The sequence below is a fragment of the Malaclemys terrapin genome, chromosome 4, assembly GCF_027887155.1.
Source record: "Malaclemys terrapin pileata isolate rMalTer1 chromosome 4, rMalTer1.hap1, whole genome shotgun sequence".
Classification (NCBI taxonomy): Eukaryota; Metazoa; Chordata; order Testudines; family Emydidae; genus Malaclemys; species Malaclemys terrapin.
The window spans coordinates 121,591,895-121,609,337 of record NC_071508.1 but is presented as its reverse complement, the minus strand read 5'-3'; the positions used below and the strand labels follow the sequence as shown (position 1 = coordinate 121,609,337).

At 43.5% G+C, this 17,443-nt stretch overlaps 1 protein-coding gene across 1 annotated transcript in view; it reads right to left on the bottom strand.

Moving 5' to 3' along the window:
- Positions 1–1,593: 1,593 nt before the first annotated feature.
- KCNK13 (potassium two pore domain channel subfamily K member 13) overlaps positions 1,594–17,443 on the bottom strand; it is a 122,393-nt gene continuing 106,543 nt past the window's right edge. Inside the window, exon 2 of the mRNA XM_054027196.1 lies at positions 1,594–2,879. Coding sequence (XP_053883171.1) covers positions 1,987–2,879 — 893 coding nt within the window. The 3' untranslated portion in view covers positions 1,594–1,986. The remainder of the gene's footprint in view (positions 2,880–17,443) is intronic.

The window sequence follows — 17,443 nt, the reverse complement described above, 5'->3', positions numbered from 1 at the left end:
TGTGGAATCCTACAAACAGCTTACTATTCTTTACAATGTAATTGTTAAATAGACAGTGCTGATGTGCAATAGCTTAGGACCAACATGTTGGTTTTGTTTTTAAAGTGCTGAATTACAAAACCCTATATGAGATGTCATCATAATATTTTTAAATTCAGTTTATATTTAAAGTATGTAAGTATTCCCCAGCAGTGTTATGAATCCAGACACAAGAGCAATTGGTGAGGCAGAAGAACCAGAACATGAAAGGGATTCCTAACACAAATGAAACAGACCAGTCCACCTACATTGTTCCACATAAATGAAATGAAAAAAAGAAATTGCATAAATGGTGAAAAGTATATTAGATATTTAAAATGTCTTTAAATTGTAGTAATCTAAATGGTATTATGGGTACCGCAAGTAAGACTTTGTTTAACTCTATGAGCCTATATCCAATTCCAATTATTTCAATAAACACTAGAACAGGCCCTATGTCACCAAATTCCGCTCATTTACTTCCACATACCCTCACTAACTTTAATAGCATGGATGTAAAGGAAGCAGAATTTTGCTTAGAATTTTTACTTACTTAGCAATATCCTTTTAATTTAATCCCTTATTTCTACTGTTACCTAATGCAAAATGCCACCCTATATCCATTAACTTATCTAATTTCCTGTTTCCATGTTTTTCTGACCATTAATACAGTTCTCAGTTAGGTCTTCAGCCAGTTCATAATGAGCACTCAGATCCTTTCATTTAGCAAAATGGTGAGTTATAAATTTTCCATTTTCTTAATCAAACCCCTATCATTATCATCACCAAAGGCCAGAAAACAGGAAGAGTATGATACTTATACAAATGTTAAAAAAGGACACTGTCAAAAGTGTTTTTCATCATTTCTTACATTTCTTGTGCTAATGGTTAGTTGTAATAATGCCTTGGAATGTTGAAGTTGCAATCTGCTTCTGCAATGAAACCAGTTCATTGTGTAAACATTCTTATTAAATGTTCATGTTATGTCAGTGCTCATTGACTGCAATCAGGATGGGGCACTGTACACACAGTATTAGAAACAGTCCCTGTTTGTTACTGTAGGGTTGCTCATCAGATCTGTCTATCCATATTTAATTATTTTTCTAAAGAAAATTTCATTGATTCAATTTTTAGAGGAAAAGTTAACTTAGCAAGTATTAAATGTACTTTGCAAACGCACATAAGAAAGCAAAAGTAGGTCTAATTTTGACTCTACCACTTTTGACAATGTCCTTCTAAGGGGAAGACTAAATTACACTCTCAGGGTCAACTTCTGCTCTCAGTTACACCAGTGTAACAGCAGAGTAATTCTACTGACTCTGATAAAATTACTCCAGATTTATATCACCTTATCTGACAGCAGAATTTGGCTTTACCGAAATATCTGTTTTGAGAAGTTAGATTTAGAGAGAAATTATTTGATTTTCACTCACTTAAATCAGGAGTGCAAGAGTATAGATGGTTTAGAGAAAGGCTTATAATGGTTCCTCTTTTGGTTTCAGATAGGCTACATTCAGAAACCAGGTCTAAAAAGAATGGGACAAAAAACAAACAAACAAAAACCCCAATACCAACTTTGAACTAAATATCAGTTCAATACAGAATTTCAGTCCAGTGTTGTGGAAGGTGATTTTTCCCAAGGCCATCAATTCCTTATTCCTGAAACTGAACTTAACATAAATACAGGAACAACAGGCCATAAAAAATTGGTGTTGGGGCTACATTATATTTAGTTTGAAATTTATCCTTCAGTGACCTGTTTCGGGAGCAAATGGAAGGGAAGAAAGGAAGATAGAGATCTGAGTAGTGCAAAGAACAACAGATATTAACTGACAGTCCCTCCCCAAAAAGTGAGACACCTTCTAACCAAAGGGGTTCTGCTCATTTAGCTCTGCTTCTCTGATGACATTCATTCCCTAGTTACTTCTATACTTGTTGATGCATTTCCCATTGTTTTGATTTTTTTTTTTACCTATCCACGCTTGTCTCTGCCAGCCTATTATTCATAATCGCTAGGGCTCCTACCCCGCCAGAGAATCCATTATGTTTAGAACTAGAGTTCAACTGCCTTGGGTAGCCATTGGCAGTTTCTGACAGCTGTTTCTGCATGATGGCCAGTGACACTTTGTTGGAGGCTAAGAAATCTTTCATGGAGATCATCTCGCCAGACAGCCGGCGTCCATCTGTGTCGCTCTCATTGACACCATCAGTCTCAATGGAGATGTTCCGCCGGCTCCGCACATTCCCTGGCATCACAACATTCCTCCGTGACCTAAAGAATTTTCTTTGGCATCTGGGGCAGCACCTGCAATCCAGCTTCTTTAATATCCAGTTTATGGACTGTTTGATAACAATCGAGATCACATTAAATAAGGAATAGATACAGCAAACCCCCATGAGTATGAAGACAAAGTTGCCAAATCGGTAAAGGCCTTGGCTTTCATACTGGGCATTTTGGCTACTGACCAAGTCACCAAAACCAATAGTGCTGAAGGCCACGAAGCAAAAGTAAAGTGAGTCAAAGTAACTCCACCCTTCAATCGGTGTGTACATTGCAGAGGCACAACAGGAAATGATAAGTGATGCTACACATAAAATGAGCATGACATAGTACACAGATGGCTTCCACCCTGCCAAGCTGTCCACCTCGGAGTTCCCTGAGCCTCGCCGGCTGTCATGAGGGAGGACCCCTTTTCTCCTCAGCTGTCTCTCATGGCAGGATTTCATGATGTAGGCTATGACCGTGATCAAGCGCTCCAGGAACAGGTTAAAGAATAAAATGGTCCCTGCACATCCTATAAGGCCATAAAATATCAGAAAAATTTTTCCTCCAACGGTGGCTGGGGTGGTCATGCCGAACCCTGGAAGACAAAACAGAAGAGGTGAGTAAAAATAATCCCTTAGTTACAGCATCAAGGGTTTTGCCACATGCAAGCCAAAACAACCGGCAGGAAATCACTATGGCGTCTATTAGCTTTGAAAGAGTAGCTGGGAATTCTCTCCAAGTTCTACATGCTTATGACCCACATTATTCCAGTGCTAAAAGTAAGCAGAGATCACAAAAGCAGAGTGGGTACACTTTCCCCTAATTAGAAATGAAATGAAATAAATGAAAGCAAATAAATTTGAAGAAAGAGCTGTTTAACTGAAGATCTGAGCTGCTGTCTGCTGCAGAGCTCACTTTACCACAACCCTGTGCTCGGCTCCCTGTTTCAGAGCTAATCTTCTGAATTACTATGCTGACCTCTTCTCCCACTCTGTTCTGCTTCATTGGCCTGAAGTCTATAAAAAGTCCAGTGAAGTCTATAAAAAAATTCCCATTTACTTCAACAGTCAATGAATGGATTAATTCTCATGGTCAGACCTATGTTGATGCATTACCAGATTTTCCCTTCTTTCCCACTAGCCCAGGCTCTGCTCCACAGTTCAAATCTGTGCTGGAGCATTACAGGAGCGGCCCTGCTTTCCTGTCCTCTGCTGTGTTGCTTTCCAACTCAGATATGTTTTGCAACTTTGCAAATATTCCCACATGGATTTTTTTTCTTTCCATGTCTGAAAATACCATTTTTGCTTGGGGTTAATATTTATTGAAAAGACAAAATTGCTGAAATGGGATGTTTATAAAGAATCAAAATGAATAAATTTGTCTTAAATATGATGGGCATATTAGAGGTAATATACATGTTGAATATGTTTGCTGTAGTTTGAACAGGATCTAGAGAAGCTGAACAAGTGATTAAATAACTGCCCAATTAAGTTGCAGAGAGAACAAAAAAATAGCACATTGAATAAGACACACATCGGCATTTGTTCTCCTCTGTCTGTAGATGCAGGATATTAACTGCATGAAATAAAGGAACCAGAGAACTGAATATAAGGGAAATGTTTTCAGTATTTCGAAGTGCATTGCTCTTGTGCCGGGAAAGACAAATACAGGATGGGGAGCTGGGAACATCCCTGTTTTTACATCTACAGCAGGCTGGAAGCAGGGCCGACGAGAGGGGGAGGGGAAGCCGGTACAAATTACCGGGGCCCGGCGGTCCGGAAGGGGGCCCGGGGTCCAGCTTCCCCCCTCTCTCATCGGCCCTGTTTAGTAGGTCCGCCCTTGCTGGGGGTCCCGAAAAAAATTTTTCACCGGGGCCCGAACCCGCTCTCAGCGGCCCTGGCTGGAAGTGACGGGGGTCATCTGTAGATACACAGCAGACCAAACTGCAAGTGGAGAGGAAGAGGATTAGGGTTAGGGTGCACAGGATAATTCCCATAGGACACAGCAAAACCTGTTGCTGGCCCTAGGTAGTTAAGTCAGATTATTCTAAACAGTGTCGACGTTAATGATGCGGCGTAACATCTGCTAGAGGCTTGAAAACATTGAAAACAATGTGAATTTTGCCATTGACTAGAGCCTGAGCCCAAGCCCATAAAATTCATATCCCTTGTCATTTAAAATTCCTATCTGAGTCCACATTTCCATAGGTGGAAGCCTAGCAGTAAAGGTTCTACAAAGAGACCCAAACAGTCAAGACAGGAAATCCATTATGAATTGTAAATAATGGAAAACACAGGACATGAAATCAGAAAGCCAGTGAGCCCAGCCTCTGTTCCTTGTCCTTTCTTCTTTCCCACTGGGGCCTCAATTTTGACCTTTTGGAGAAATAAAATGCTTTTTTTTCCTTTCTACTTATAATCTCAAAATGTGTTTATCGAAACTAATGATAATTTCATGTAGTGCTAGATTGGAAAACCTAAAAGCACTGTACAGTACAGATATTAATCTAAACCTAACAATATTGTCTTTTGGGGTTGTGGAAAAAATAAACTGTAGGCTTCTAGCTGCACTGCTAAATCAGTATACAAAATGGCTTATAGTTCCATTCATGAAGAAATATTTTGGGCCAAACTGACCCCTGGTGTCACTCTATGGACTTCAGTGCATGATTCTATTTAAAGATACTGTCATGCAAACAGCCTACCTGGTCACTGCAAATACTCTATGATGGGAAATTGCTTCCCTTTTCTCTCTTGTTTTTTCTCTAGTGTGATGTCAGGGGTAGTGTAGATCATTCAGTGACTAAAGAGCAAATCAATAGAACTTATGTCTAGGTAAAAGTACCCATGCTTGTATACTCTGCAAACATAGCAGCTCTTTGCCAAAAATCAATCTCTTTGCTAGACCAAAAACCAAAACTCCCTCTTCCAATCAAACAGCAACAAAACAGCATTGCTGCCTGTCGTCTGCTTTCATATACATTCTCCCTAAAACTTCAAAGGGTCTAGGTGGGGAACCTACTGTACCTGTGAACGAAATCAAAAAGACCATCTAGTGTCTAACCTCCCTTTGCTAAGCAAGCTAACTGAGAACCTAGCAACAGCAACCTCTGTCACCATCTGTCAGCTTCAGGTATCCTGGATAGAACTGATTGGAAAATGTTTTTTTCCTCCTGCTGCAGAAAATTTCTACTTTTAGGCAAAAATATATATATATTTTTTCAGCTGCCAACTGAAATACTGCTGCAGTGCCTCATGCTCCCAAGTCTCCTCGATGGGCTGGGCTCCCTGGTTGGACTACATCTCCCACGATGCACCTCAGGCTCCCTTTTTGGCGAGGGATAGTAGTACATCTTAGGAGATGGAGTCCTACCAGGAAGCCTGGCGCACAGAGCAGAACGGGAGCATGAGGCACCCGAACTACAACTCCCATGATGCACTATGGCAGCATTTCTGAATCAAAATATTTCAGTTTGTGGCATAAATATGTTGATTTTCAGATTAAACTTTTCAGTTTTGGGGCAGTTTTTTTTTTATGAAAAATGAAAATTCTGTGGAAAGCACACACTTTTTGTGAAAAAAAATTTGTTTCTTCAAAAACCTAATTTTCTATTGAAAAACAATTTTGATGGAATTTTTTTGACCAGCCCTAACACTGGATCCCTCCCAGCCAGGCTTCAGGCCATGCCATGATATAGAAACACTTGTTGCTCTCATGGTTAACTTCCTTCTCTCCATAGACCAGTGAAGGGATCTATATTCATCCTTCTGGACCTCTCTGTGGCATTAGATATCATAGATCATCCTCATACAGCATGGATGCTTCAAGCTTGGGACCAGCTCTGGCAATACTGGAGCAGTCCCACTTCAGAAAGACTCTTTGCATTTTCTCCTTCTCTCAGACACAATCTGGCCCTTTATATTTGTACCAAGAAAACATACTTTTTAGAACTAGAGAAGAAAGTCATTTTGAACTGACCAAAAAATTTAATTTCAAATTAGTCAACAAAAACTTAAAATACATATCCCTATCAGCACATTTTCTTATGGGAGTTGTAGTTTGGGCCCCCATTCTCTCATATGGGCCAGGCTCCCTAGAGATTACATCTCCCATACTACAATGTGAATTTCCCTCTGACTGAGCTGCATAATGTATCATCGGAGTCACATGACTCTGGCTGCGTTATGGGTGATGTAGTCTGACCCGGGAGCCTGGCTAATAGGGACATAGAATCATAGAACATTGGGGTTGGAAGGGACCTCAGGAGGTCATCTACTCCAACCCCCTGCTCAAAGCAGGACCAGTCCCCAACTAAATCATCTCAGCCAGGGCTTTGTCAAGCCTGACCTTAAAAACCTCTAAGGAAGGAGATTCCACAACCTCCCTAGGTAACCCATTCCAGTGCTTCACCACCCTCCCACTGAAAAAGTTTTTCCTAATATCCAACCTAAACATCCCCCAATGCAACTTGAGACCATTACTCCTTGTTCTGTCATCTGGTACCACTGAGAACAGTCTAGATCCATCCTCTTTGGAACCCCCTTTCAGGTAGTTGAAAGCAGCTATCAAATCCCTCCTCATTCTTCTCTCCTGCAGACTAAACAATCCCAGTTCCCTCAGCCTCTCCTCATAAGTCATGTGCTCCAGCCCCCTAATCATTTTTGTTGCCCTCTGCTGGACTCTCTCCAATTTTTCCACATCCTTCCTGTAGTGTGAGGCCCAAAACTGGACACAGTACTCCAGATGAGGCCTCACCAATGTCAAATAGAGGTGAATGATCACGTCCCTCGATCTGCTGGCAATGCCCCTACATATACAGCCGAAAATGCCATTAGCCTTCTTGGCAACAAGGGCACACTGTCGACTCATATCCAGTTTCTCATCCACTGTAACCCCTAGGTCCTTTTCTGCAGAACTGCTGCCAAGCCATTCGGTCCCTATTCTGTAGCAGTGCATGGGATTCTTCTGTCCTAAGTGCAGGACTCTGCACTTGGCCTTGTTGAACCTCATCAGATTTCTTTTGGCCCAATCTTCTAATTTGTCTAGGTCCCTCTGTATCCTATCCCTACCCTCCAGCATATCTACCACTCCTCCCAGTTTAGTGTCATCTGCAAACCTGCAGAGGGTACAGTCCACGCCATCCTCCAGATCATTAATGAAGATCTTGAACAAAACCAGCCCCAGGACCGACCCTTGGAGCACTCCGCTTGGTATTGGATGCCAACTAGACATGGAGCCATTGATCACTACCTGTTGAGCCCGACGATCTAGCCAGCTTTCTATCCACCTTATAGTCAGTGCATCCAGCCCATACTTCTACAACTCCTATGAGGCAAATATACCACTTTGGGAAAATGTAGTTTATATTGAACTGACTCAAAGTGAAGCTTTCCAGGTACATTCAAGAAACCAAATGAAACATTTTGATTTCTGCAATCTTGAACTGTTTAGCTCAATCAAAAATGTCAATATGAAACATTTCAACATTTCCAAACTGAATTTTTTGTAATTTCTGTTCCATGAAAAAATTCAAAAAATGTCAACTTTTCATCCTGATTTGAGATAACACAAATGCTGAAATGTAGGAATTTCCAGTGGGATGGGAATTCTGCATGTCACTCTGCTCTATATTTTGCTTCCAAGGATTGCTATCTAGCTTTTTAGATGTTTTCAGATGTTTTTGTGGCAAGTGCTCGTGTTTCTGGTTTATATGTCCTGGGTAGCAGCCTAAAGGTTTTAGAACCTTTTTTACTTAGAAAAGGAATGGTCTCGTAATAAAACTGCTCAGCCTCCAAACACTGTTGATATCCAGATTTGATTTCTCTCTGCAGCTCATCATTCTGTTGTGAAATAGTAGATTGCTGTGAAAGATAGTGGTTGAAAATACCTTGTATATCATCAAGTTCATTTCCTTGACACTGTGACATAGGGTCTAATCCAAAGTCAGTGGAAAGACTCCTCTTTCCTTCAATGAGCTCTGGATCAGAACCACAGTCCACTGACAGAACATGTATCTGAACAGATTTAAAAATTTTATTAAAGTGAATGTTTTAAATGAAATATACACGAGTTAAGAGGCAAGGTATTGTGCATCTGGGTTCAGGTTTGGGTTATGGGGGGTTACAAGTATCGTTTGCAAGGATGTAAAGATACATACATATCGCATAACCTGCATAGACCCAGATTGGGGTGCAAGAGTTTTTAAAGTGTCAGTGGATAGGTAGGCTCGGGTACGCCACCCATGGAATGAATAAGGAGTCCAAGTCAGTATCGGTGTAGCGGAGAAGTACGTGGGTGGGGTACCCTGGGTCTGTCAGGGAAGGAAGTGGGTTATTTCCCTGGTCAGCGGTCTCGGTTACTCAGTGTGGTATTGACGGTGTCCTGTGATGTGTTCCGTATTAATGTCTCTGGACCACCTGATGGTGTCGGACACCAATCCTGCCCCTGTCAGGGCCCTGGGCTGGGACGCAGTGGAGTAGGGTGGGCCCATGTCCCCCTGACACACCACCCCGGGTGGCTGACCCCTTACACGGTGCAAGGAGGGTCTAGCCCAGGACAGGAGCTCCCTTACCACTTACCTTTGGAGACTGTTTGTTTGCTGGCTGCCTGAGCTCCACTCAGGCTAAACCCAACCCCTCAGAGACTGTGTGTTTGCTGGCTGTCTGAGCTCTGCCCAGGCCAAAGCCAGCCCTGAAAGACTATTTGCTTGCTGGCACCCTGAGCCTACACAAGCCCAGGCCCAGCTCACCTGGAGACTGTTTTGTTTACTGGCTGCCTGAGCTCCGCCCAGGCCAAAGCTAGCCCTGATAGACCGTAGTTAAGGGATGACTACCTGAGCTACCCCAGTCCAGGCTAAAGCCTGGTATTGACTATTTACCGCAAAAGCCCTATTGGGGGCTTTTGCCTGTCTTACAGACTCTGATCCTGACCCCAAAGGACTAGCCTGAGTGGCCTCCCTCTGACCGGGAGAGTGAGGGAGCATTACAGATGTTTTTCTTTTTGCACTCTAATGTTAAACATTGAATATGGTTTCCTGAATATTCATCCTGATTTATGATTTCACTCTACTAGGGCTAATTTTTCAGGGAGCTGCAATGAGTTTTACCTCTTATTAAAGTCAATGAGAGTTTTACTAGAGCACCACACAACTCTTACAAAAGTCCATTCTGCAGGGGCTCCTTCAGGAAGTTTTGCTTGAGAGCTAAGCTACTGGTTTAAGAGTCGATATTTCAGATTTTACTTTAGAAGTATTATCAAGGAAAACAGCATTAATTAAAGAGCAGAATGATGAAAGATTCTAGTAAACCACCGTGTTAGGATAATGTCATCATGTCACATGCGCCTCACCCATTTCCTGAACAATGGAACTGAATATGACCAAAGAAATGCAAGTAGCTTGTGACTCTCAATGTTAGCATGATCACGAGGTTTGATGAGCATCAGGAAATGCTTCCCTAATAGAAAACCCTATTTTATGGACTGGCAGAAGTTTGACATTGACTAATGTGGTATCAAGATATTCTTCTTAGTCAAAACAGTTAAGTTATATTTATCATGACAAAAAAAGAGAGACAACAAATTTCAATTTTCTATAACAATTCATCCAATCTACACAAAGGAAACAGACCCATCAATTTCACCCCTCAACATGTTGTAGTTTCTGTGAAAAAGGGATCCAAAGAAAAAGTCAGACACTAGACAAATTTAAGTCAAATGGCTCTTTTAAAAACAGTCAGAGCAAACATCAGATGATGTCCCCCTTTCTACAAACTGCCTTAGAAAAATCAAGCAGTGCATACATTTCAATAAATATTTAAAATGATAAAGTAACACAAAACCCAGAATGTTTATAGGCATTTTCACCTTTCTGAAAATGGAAATTCTAATGCATCCATCCCAACATACTGTTACTGTGCCACCATAAGGCCAGGGGAATAGATGCAAATTGTGGTCATTTGGTCAGAGGTATCCTCTTACAGTCCCCCCATAAGGAGCTGATTTTAATATTCAAAGTGCTCTGAAATCCACATGCCTAGGGAGACTGTCTTGAACAATCATAACAGGGCCTAGAGTAGAATTTATTATGTAAATTTGGGATTGTCTGAACAAGGGGTTCCCATATTACACCCCTCCCCGCCCTCCGGTTATGAGCTTTCTTTAATTTTCAAAATGCTGCAAAATCCACTCCATTCCCCCTTGCTGCCTCTACATGGTTGATGTGCCATCAGTTACCACCTTTCTTCCTTTCCATGCCCCTCCAGCCCTACTGGAGGACTCCTTGTGCCTTTCTCAGCTATCCCGCCCCTGATAGATATCAGAGCACATTATCCTTCCAGTTGATACAGAACATTATGGGGGTATTGCACATGGGGACACCAGGAGAAAATGTCAGACTGTGTCCACACTGCATTTAGGGTAGGCTTAGTGAAAACCAGCTGGCTACGCCTGGCTTATACTCGAGCATTTCATCTGCTCTGCACAGACTGCTCCAGAGTTGCCAAATGTTACCATTCCTTGATCCTTGTCCTAAAGGTTCCCTCTGAAGCAATGCCTGCACTTACTTCTGCCCTGTACTGTATTGTCATGTATGGCACCAGACTGTTACAAATCCCCAGAGCAAGAATAGACTATCATGCGCCTCTGCGTGCACAACTGACATAATTCTGCATAGAAATGGGACGTCCACAGTCCCTTTGGATGCAAATGAACCTCTCCTCCTGTTTCAGTGTGAGTTGGAGCAACGTGCTGCAAATAATCCCTGTGCCAGTCAATAAAATTGGGAGCAGGGCTGTGGGAGTGCTTGCAGATGAATGAAACAATACAGTTGTGTGGGACACAACACAACACATAAAATGGATACACTTACTTAGGGCTTGTCTACTCTACAGGTTATGTCAGTATAACTTATGTTGCTCAGTGGTATGACTAAGCCACCACCCCGAATGACATAAGTTACACCGACCTAAGCATTGGTGTGGACTGTGCTATGTTGGCGGGAGAAGCTACTGCCTCTTGCGGAGGTGGCTTTCTTATGCTGACGGAAGTGCTCTCCGCTGTTGGCATACAGTGTCAGCAGCAGACACTACAGCTGTGCCACTGTAGTGCTTCTAGTGTAGACTAGCCCTTGGTCATCCCTCATGTTTGGATATTATATACAGTCCTGGCTGTAATGTACATTCTACATTCCCAGTGGCTCTTGGCAGCTCCAGGGGTAGTGTTAGGCTGTAGGGCAGGGCTGGTATGTATTTTAACTTTGTATTTCCTGATTTCCACTTTGTTATACCTTAACTCTTTATTTCCTGGCTTTCAGAAGATAAAGTATAAGCACCTCAATATCCTGGAAGGGTACAAGGCGCGGCTGGTCAACTTCAACTCCGCATTAGTGACTTTTGGGGCACTGAATTTATGTGTGTGGAGGGGCAGAGGAGAGATTACGATACATTTTTCAATCCATCTTAGATCTTTAATGCAGTGTTTTTTTCATAATGGTGCAAAGTTTCTTTCTTGTTACTGCTCCAGCAGGCTTCATTTCCTTTTTGAATATGTGTGTGTTTGCTAGCAGTGTTATAATTAGATACTCCAGTCCTTTCCCAGAAAAAGGAAGTGGACAGAAAGAGGGGTTAACACTATAGCAACAGTAATGAGTCACTATGATGCTGCTAATACTGAAATGGCTTTGCAATTTAACCTACAATCAGAGCTCTTTGATTGTCTGTGATGTTGTGCTTATACTTATAATGCCTTTTCAGCCAATGAGTTTAATCGTTTTCCTTAGTTTTATGTATCTGTTCAATTTCTTATTGTATTTCTGATGTGATTAAAAATCCCTTGGCCCAGCAGCCTTATTTTGCCATCTATGGGATCCTATTACTATCCCAGGATGCATTGCCTGTTGTACCCACTTCTTTAGAGCTCAATGGTGGCTTTGTAGTCTGGCACCTGGAGGCGTGTGGCACCTGGAGGTACCCAGCATGCAGGGGAACACACTGCTATTACACCCCTAAGAGCAATTAACAGTGTTGGGGATAGGGAGTGTCATCTAACTTGCTCCATCATTGTTCCAGGCCCCCTTTGGGGAGGCTGGCTCCCCCAAGAAGTGGGATTGTGCCTGGCCCCTGTTCAGAGGAGGAGAGGAGACAGATTTGATGTTTACACCCTCTCTCATTCCCTGCCCAGGGGGAACCACAATCTGGGCCTGCATTAGAAATCAGCACACCAGTCACAATGTTTGTGTCTTATAAAGCAGTGGTGGACTCATCCTGTAATCTTACTCACATGAATAGCCCTGTTGAAGCCAGTGAGAGTGGATAATGAAAACAATAAAACTCTTAGACTGAATAGGCCTTATAAATAAAGGCACATCTCACAATCACACTCAAAGGGCTCCCTCCCGGAGCTAAGTTTGCCTGGGAACCCTCCAAGAAGAGCTAAGGTGAGTGCTGCATTAGGGGGGCTTTGTTGTGAGCTGCTGGGGTGAATATTCAAGTGTCTGTCTGCTGTGACCATTTATTTGACCGTGTGCTTGTTTGTTTGAATAGTGTGACTGTTTGACGGTGTGGGTGTTTGATTGAAAAGTGTGAATTGGGAGTGCTTTGTTCCAGGTGGGCCTCGAGTGGTTGACTGGAGGGAAGGCTTCGAACCGGCAGCCTTATAAAAAAACTGAGTGAGCAGCAAACAGAGAACAGGCAAACAGAGGGAGTTTGCCTGGGAGTTCGTTTGGGACGAGTTTGCACAGAGTGTTTGTGCCTTTCAGGCTCCTGTGAGCATTACATACAACAACTGAGGAGCCTCTTAGAAGGAATACATGGATAGTGAGCAATTAGCTGTTGTGACCTGCTCAGACTGTGCCATGTTTGACTTTCTCCCAGAGGACAGAAGCGACTTCGTCTGTATGAAGTGCAAGATGGTCTGCATATTGGAAGAGAAGGTTAAAGGACTAGAGGACCAAGTATTAACCCTGCGTTGCATCAGAGAAAATGAAGATTTTCTGTACAGAGGTCAGTGTTTGGTTCTGGAAGCACAACATGCTGAAGAATCAGAGAGTGCAGTGCAGAACGGGGAAGAATATTGGCAGCATGTGACCTCGAGAAGAAAGAGGAGAACCTATATACCCCCAATGCAAATAGAGATTTTCAGGCTCTCTGCATAGGTATTACTGTGGAGAAGGATTTGGAAGAGCCCTCTGAGGGAATGAGACCTCATCAGCCGAGAGGCATGAGACGCATTGTCGTAAAGATGGGGGTTCTATGACCACCACTCCTAAGAGGAGGAGATGAGTGGTGGTGGTCGGGAGCTCCCTCCTAAGGGGGATGGAGTCATCCATCTGCCGACCAGACCAGGAGACTTGAGAAGTGTACTGCTTGCCTAGAGCTAGAATCCAGGATGTGACGGAGTGTTTGCCGAGACTGATCAAGATCTTGGACCGCTACCCCTTCCTACTTCTCCACATGGGTACCAACGATACTGCCAAGAATGACCTTGAGCAGATCACTGCAGACTACGTGGCTCTGGGAAGAAGGCTAAAGGAGTCTGAGGTGCAAGTCGTGTTCTCGTGCATCCTCCCTGTTGAAGGAAAAGGCCCAGATAGGGACTGTTGAATTGTGGAGGTGAATGCATGGTTACACAGGTGGTGTTGGAGGGAGGGCTTTGGATTCTTCAACCATGGGATGTTGTTCCAGGAAGAAGGATTGCTAGGAAGAGATGGGATCCACCTAACGAAGAGTGGGAAGAGCATCTTCACAGGCAGGCTTGCTAGCCTAGTGAGGAGGGCGTTAAACTAGGTTCACCAGGGGATGGTGACCTAAGCCCAGAGGTAAGTGGGGAAGTGGGATACTGGGAGAAAACACAAGGAGGAGGGTACAAGACGGGAAGCCTCCTGATTCATACTGAGAAAGTAGGGCAATCGGCTAGTTATCTTAGGTGCATTTACACGAACACAAGAAGCCTGGGAAACGAGCAGGAAGAATTGGAAGTCCTGGCACAGTCAAGGAACTATGATGTGATTGGAATAATAGAAACTTGTGGGGAAGTTCACATGGCTGGAACACTGTCATGGATGGATATAAACTGTTCAGGAAGGACAGATATGGGAGGAAAGGTGGAGGAGTTGCACTGTATGTAAGAGAGTGGTATGATTGCTAAGAGCTCCAGTTTGAAACTGGAGAAAAGCCTGTTGAGAGTCTTTGGATTAAGCTTAGAGACGAGAGCAACAAGGGTGATGTTGTGGTGGGCATGTGCTATAGACCAGAAGGATGAATTAAACGAGGCTTTCTTCTAACTGAAGTTTCCAGATCACAGGCCCTGGTTCTAATGGGGGACTTCAATCACCCTGACATCTGCTGGGAGAGCAGTACATCAATACACAGACAATCCAGGAAGTTTTTGGAGAGTGTTGGGGACAACTTCCTGGTACACGTGCTGGAGGAACTGACGAGGGGTTGTGCTCCTCTTGACCTGCTCCTTACAAACAGGGAAGAACTGGTAGGGGAAGTAGAAGTGGGTGGCAACCTAGGCAGCAGTGACCATGAGATGGTTAAGTTCAGGATCCTTACAAAAGGAAGAAAGGAGTGTAGCAAAATATGGACCCTGGACTTCAGAAAAGCAGACATAGACTTGCTTAGGGATCCCCTGGGAGGCTAATATGAGGGGGAAAGGAGTCCAGGAGAGCTGGCTATCTTTTAAAGAAGACTTATTGAGGGCACAGGAACAAACCATCCCAATGTGCAGAAAGAATAACAAATATGGCAGGCGACCAGCTTGGCTTAACAGAGAAATCTTTGGTGAGTTTAAACTCAAAAAGGAAGCTTACAAGAAGTGGAAATTTGGACAGATGACTAGGAAGGAGTATAAAAATATTGCTCGAGCATGCAGGGATGTAATCAGGAAGGCCAAGGCACAATTGGAATTGCAGCTAGCATGGGATGTGAAGGGTAACAAGAAGGGTTTCTATAGGTATGTTAGCAACAAGAAGGAGGTCAGGGAAAGTGTGGGACCCTTACTGAATAGGGGAGGCAACATAGTGACAGATGATGTGGAAAAAGCTGAAGTACTCAATGCTTTTTTTGCCTTGGTCTCCATGACAAGGTCAGCTCCCAGACTGCTGCACTGGGCAACACAGTATGGGGAGGAGGTGAGCAGCCCTCAGTGGTGAAAGAACAGGTTAAGTACTATTTAGAAAAGCTGGACATGCACAAGTCCATGGGTCCAGATCTAATGCATCCGAGGGTGCTGAGGGAGTTCGCTGATGTGATTGCAGAGTCATTGGCCATTATCTCTGAAAATTCATGGCAATCAGGGGAGGTCCCGGACGATTGGAAAAAGGCAAATATAGTGCCCATATTTAAAAAAGGGAAGAAAAAGAACCCAGGGAACTACGGACCAGTCAGTCTCACTTCAGTCCCCGGCAAAATCATGGAGCAGGTCCTCAAGGAAACCATTTTGAAGCACTTGGAGGAGAGGAAGGTGATCAGGAACAGTCAACGTGGATTCACCAAGGGCAAGTCATGCCAGACCAACCTGATTGCCTTCTATGATGAAATAACTGGCTCTGTGCATATGGGGAAAGTGGTGGATGTGATATATCTTGACTTTAGCAAAGTTTTTGATACAGTCTCCCACAGTATTCTTGCCAGCAAGTTAAAGAAGTATGGATTGGATGAATGGACTATAAGGTGGATAGAAAACTGACTAAATTGGATCAATGGGTAGTGATCAACGGCTCGATGTCTAGTTGGCAGCCGGTATCAAGCGGAGTGCCCCAGGGTCAGTCCTGGGGCCAGTTTTGTTCAACATCTTCATAAATGATCTGGATGATGGGATGAATTGCACCCTCAGCAAGTTCACGGATGACACTAAGCTGTGGGGAGAAGTAGATATGCTGGAGGGTAGGGATAGAGTCCAGAGTGACTAAGACAAATTGGAGGATTGGGCCAAAAGAAATCTGATGAGGTTCAACAAGGACAAGTGCAGAGTCCTGCACTTAGGAAGGAAGAATCCCATGCACCGCTACAGGCTGGGGACTGACTGGCTAAGCAGCAGTTCTGCAGGAAAGGACCATGGGATTACAGTGGATGAGAAGCTGGATATGAGTCAACAGTGTGCCCTGGTTGCCAAGAAGGCCAATGGCATATTGGGCTGTATTAGTAGGAGCATTGCCAGCAGATCGAGGGAAGTGATTATTCCCTTCTATTCGGCACTGGTGAGGCCTCCCTTGGAGTATTGGGTCAAGTTTTGGTCCCCCCACTACAGAAAGGGATGTGGACAAATTGGAGAGAATCCAGCAGAGGGCAATGAAAATGATTAGGGGGCTGGGGCACATGACTTATGAGGAGAGGCTGAGGGAACTAGGGTTATTTAGTCTGCAGAAGAGAGGAGTGAGGGGGGATTTGATAGCAGCCTTCAACTACCTGAAAGGAGGTTCCAAAGAGGATGGAGCTCGGCTGTTCTCAGTGGTGGCAGATGACAGAACAAGAAGCAATGGTCTCAAGTTGCAGTGGGGGAGGTCAACGTTGGATATTAGGAAAAACTATTTCACTAGGAGGGTGGTGAAGCACTGGAATGGGTTACCTAGGGAGGTGGTGGAATCTCCATCCTTAGAGGTTTTTAAGGCCCGGCTTGACAAAGCCCTGGCTGGGATGATTTAGGTGGTGTTGGTCCTGCTTCGAGTAGGGGGTTGGACTAGATGAAGTTGTGAAGGTGACTGAGCATTCCACTCCTTTAATGAATAGCACTTAAGGAGCCAGTCACAAGGGTGATGGACTCTAGTGCTTCAGAGTTACAGAGGGAGGGAAGGCATGGAATCAAGACTAACTTTTTAGTTTTAAAACTACAATCATAATTCGTTATTCCTGATCTGCTTTAAAAGGTGGCTACAAAGCTCCTGAATTATAATTGCCATAAATTGCCTCTTTTGTGTTCTAACTGCGTGAAACATTCAGCTTTGCTTTGCTGTTTTCTACCTACCAGGCTAAACTGTCATGCTGCAGCTTATCACTTAATCAGATGGAAACTTATAAAGCAGTCACATCATCCTCATGTTAGAAATAACCAGATCAGCCAGATAAACCATGTCATGACTTATTGGGTAAATCCGTATCTTATTCAATGGTACAACAACATGAAAATAGCTGAGCTGTGGGGGACCAGGAATAAACATCCACA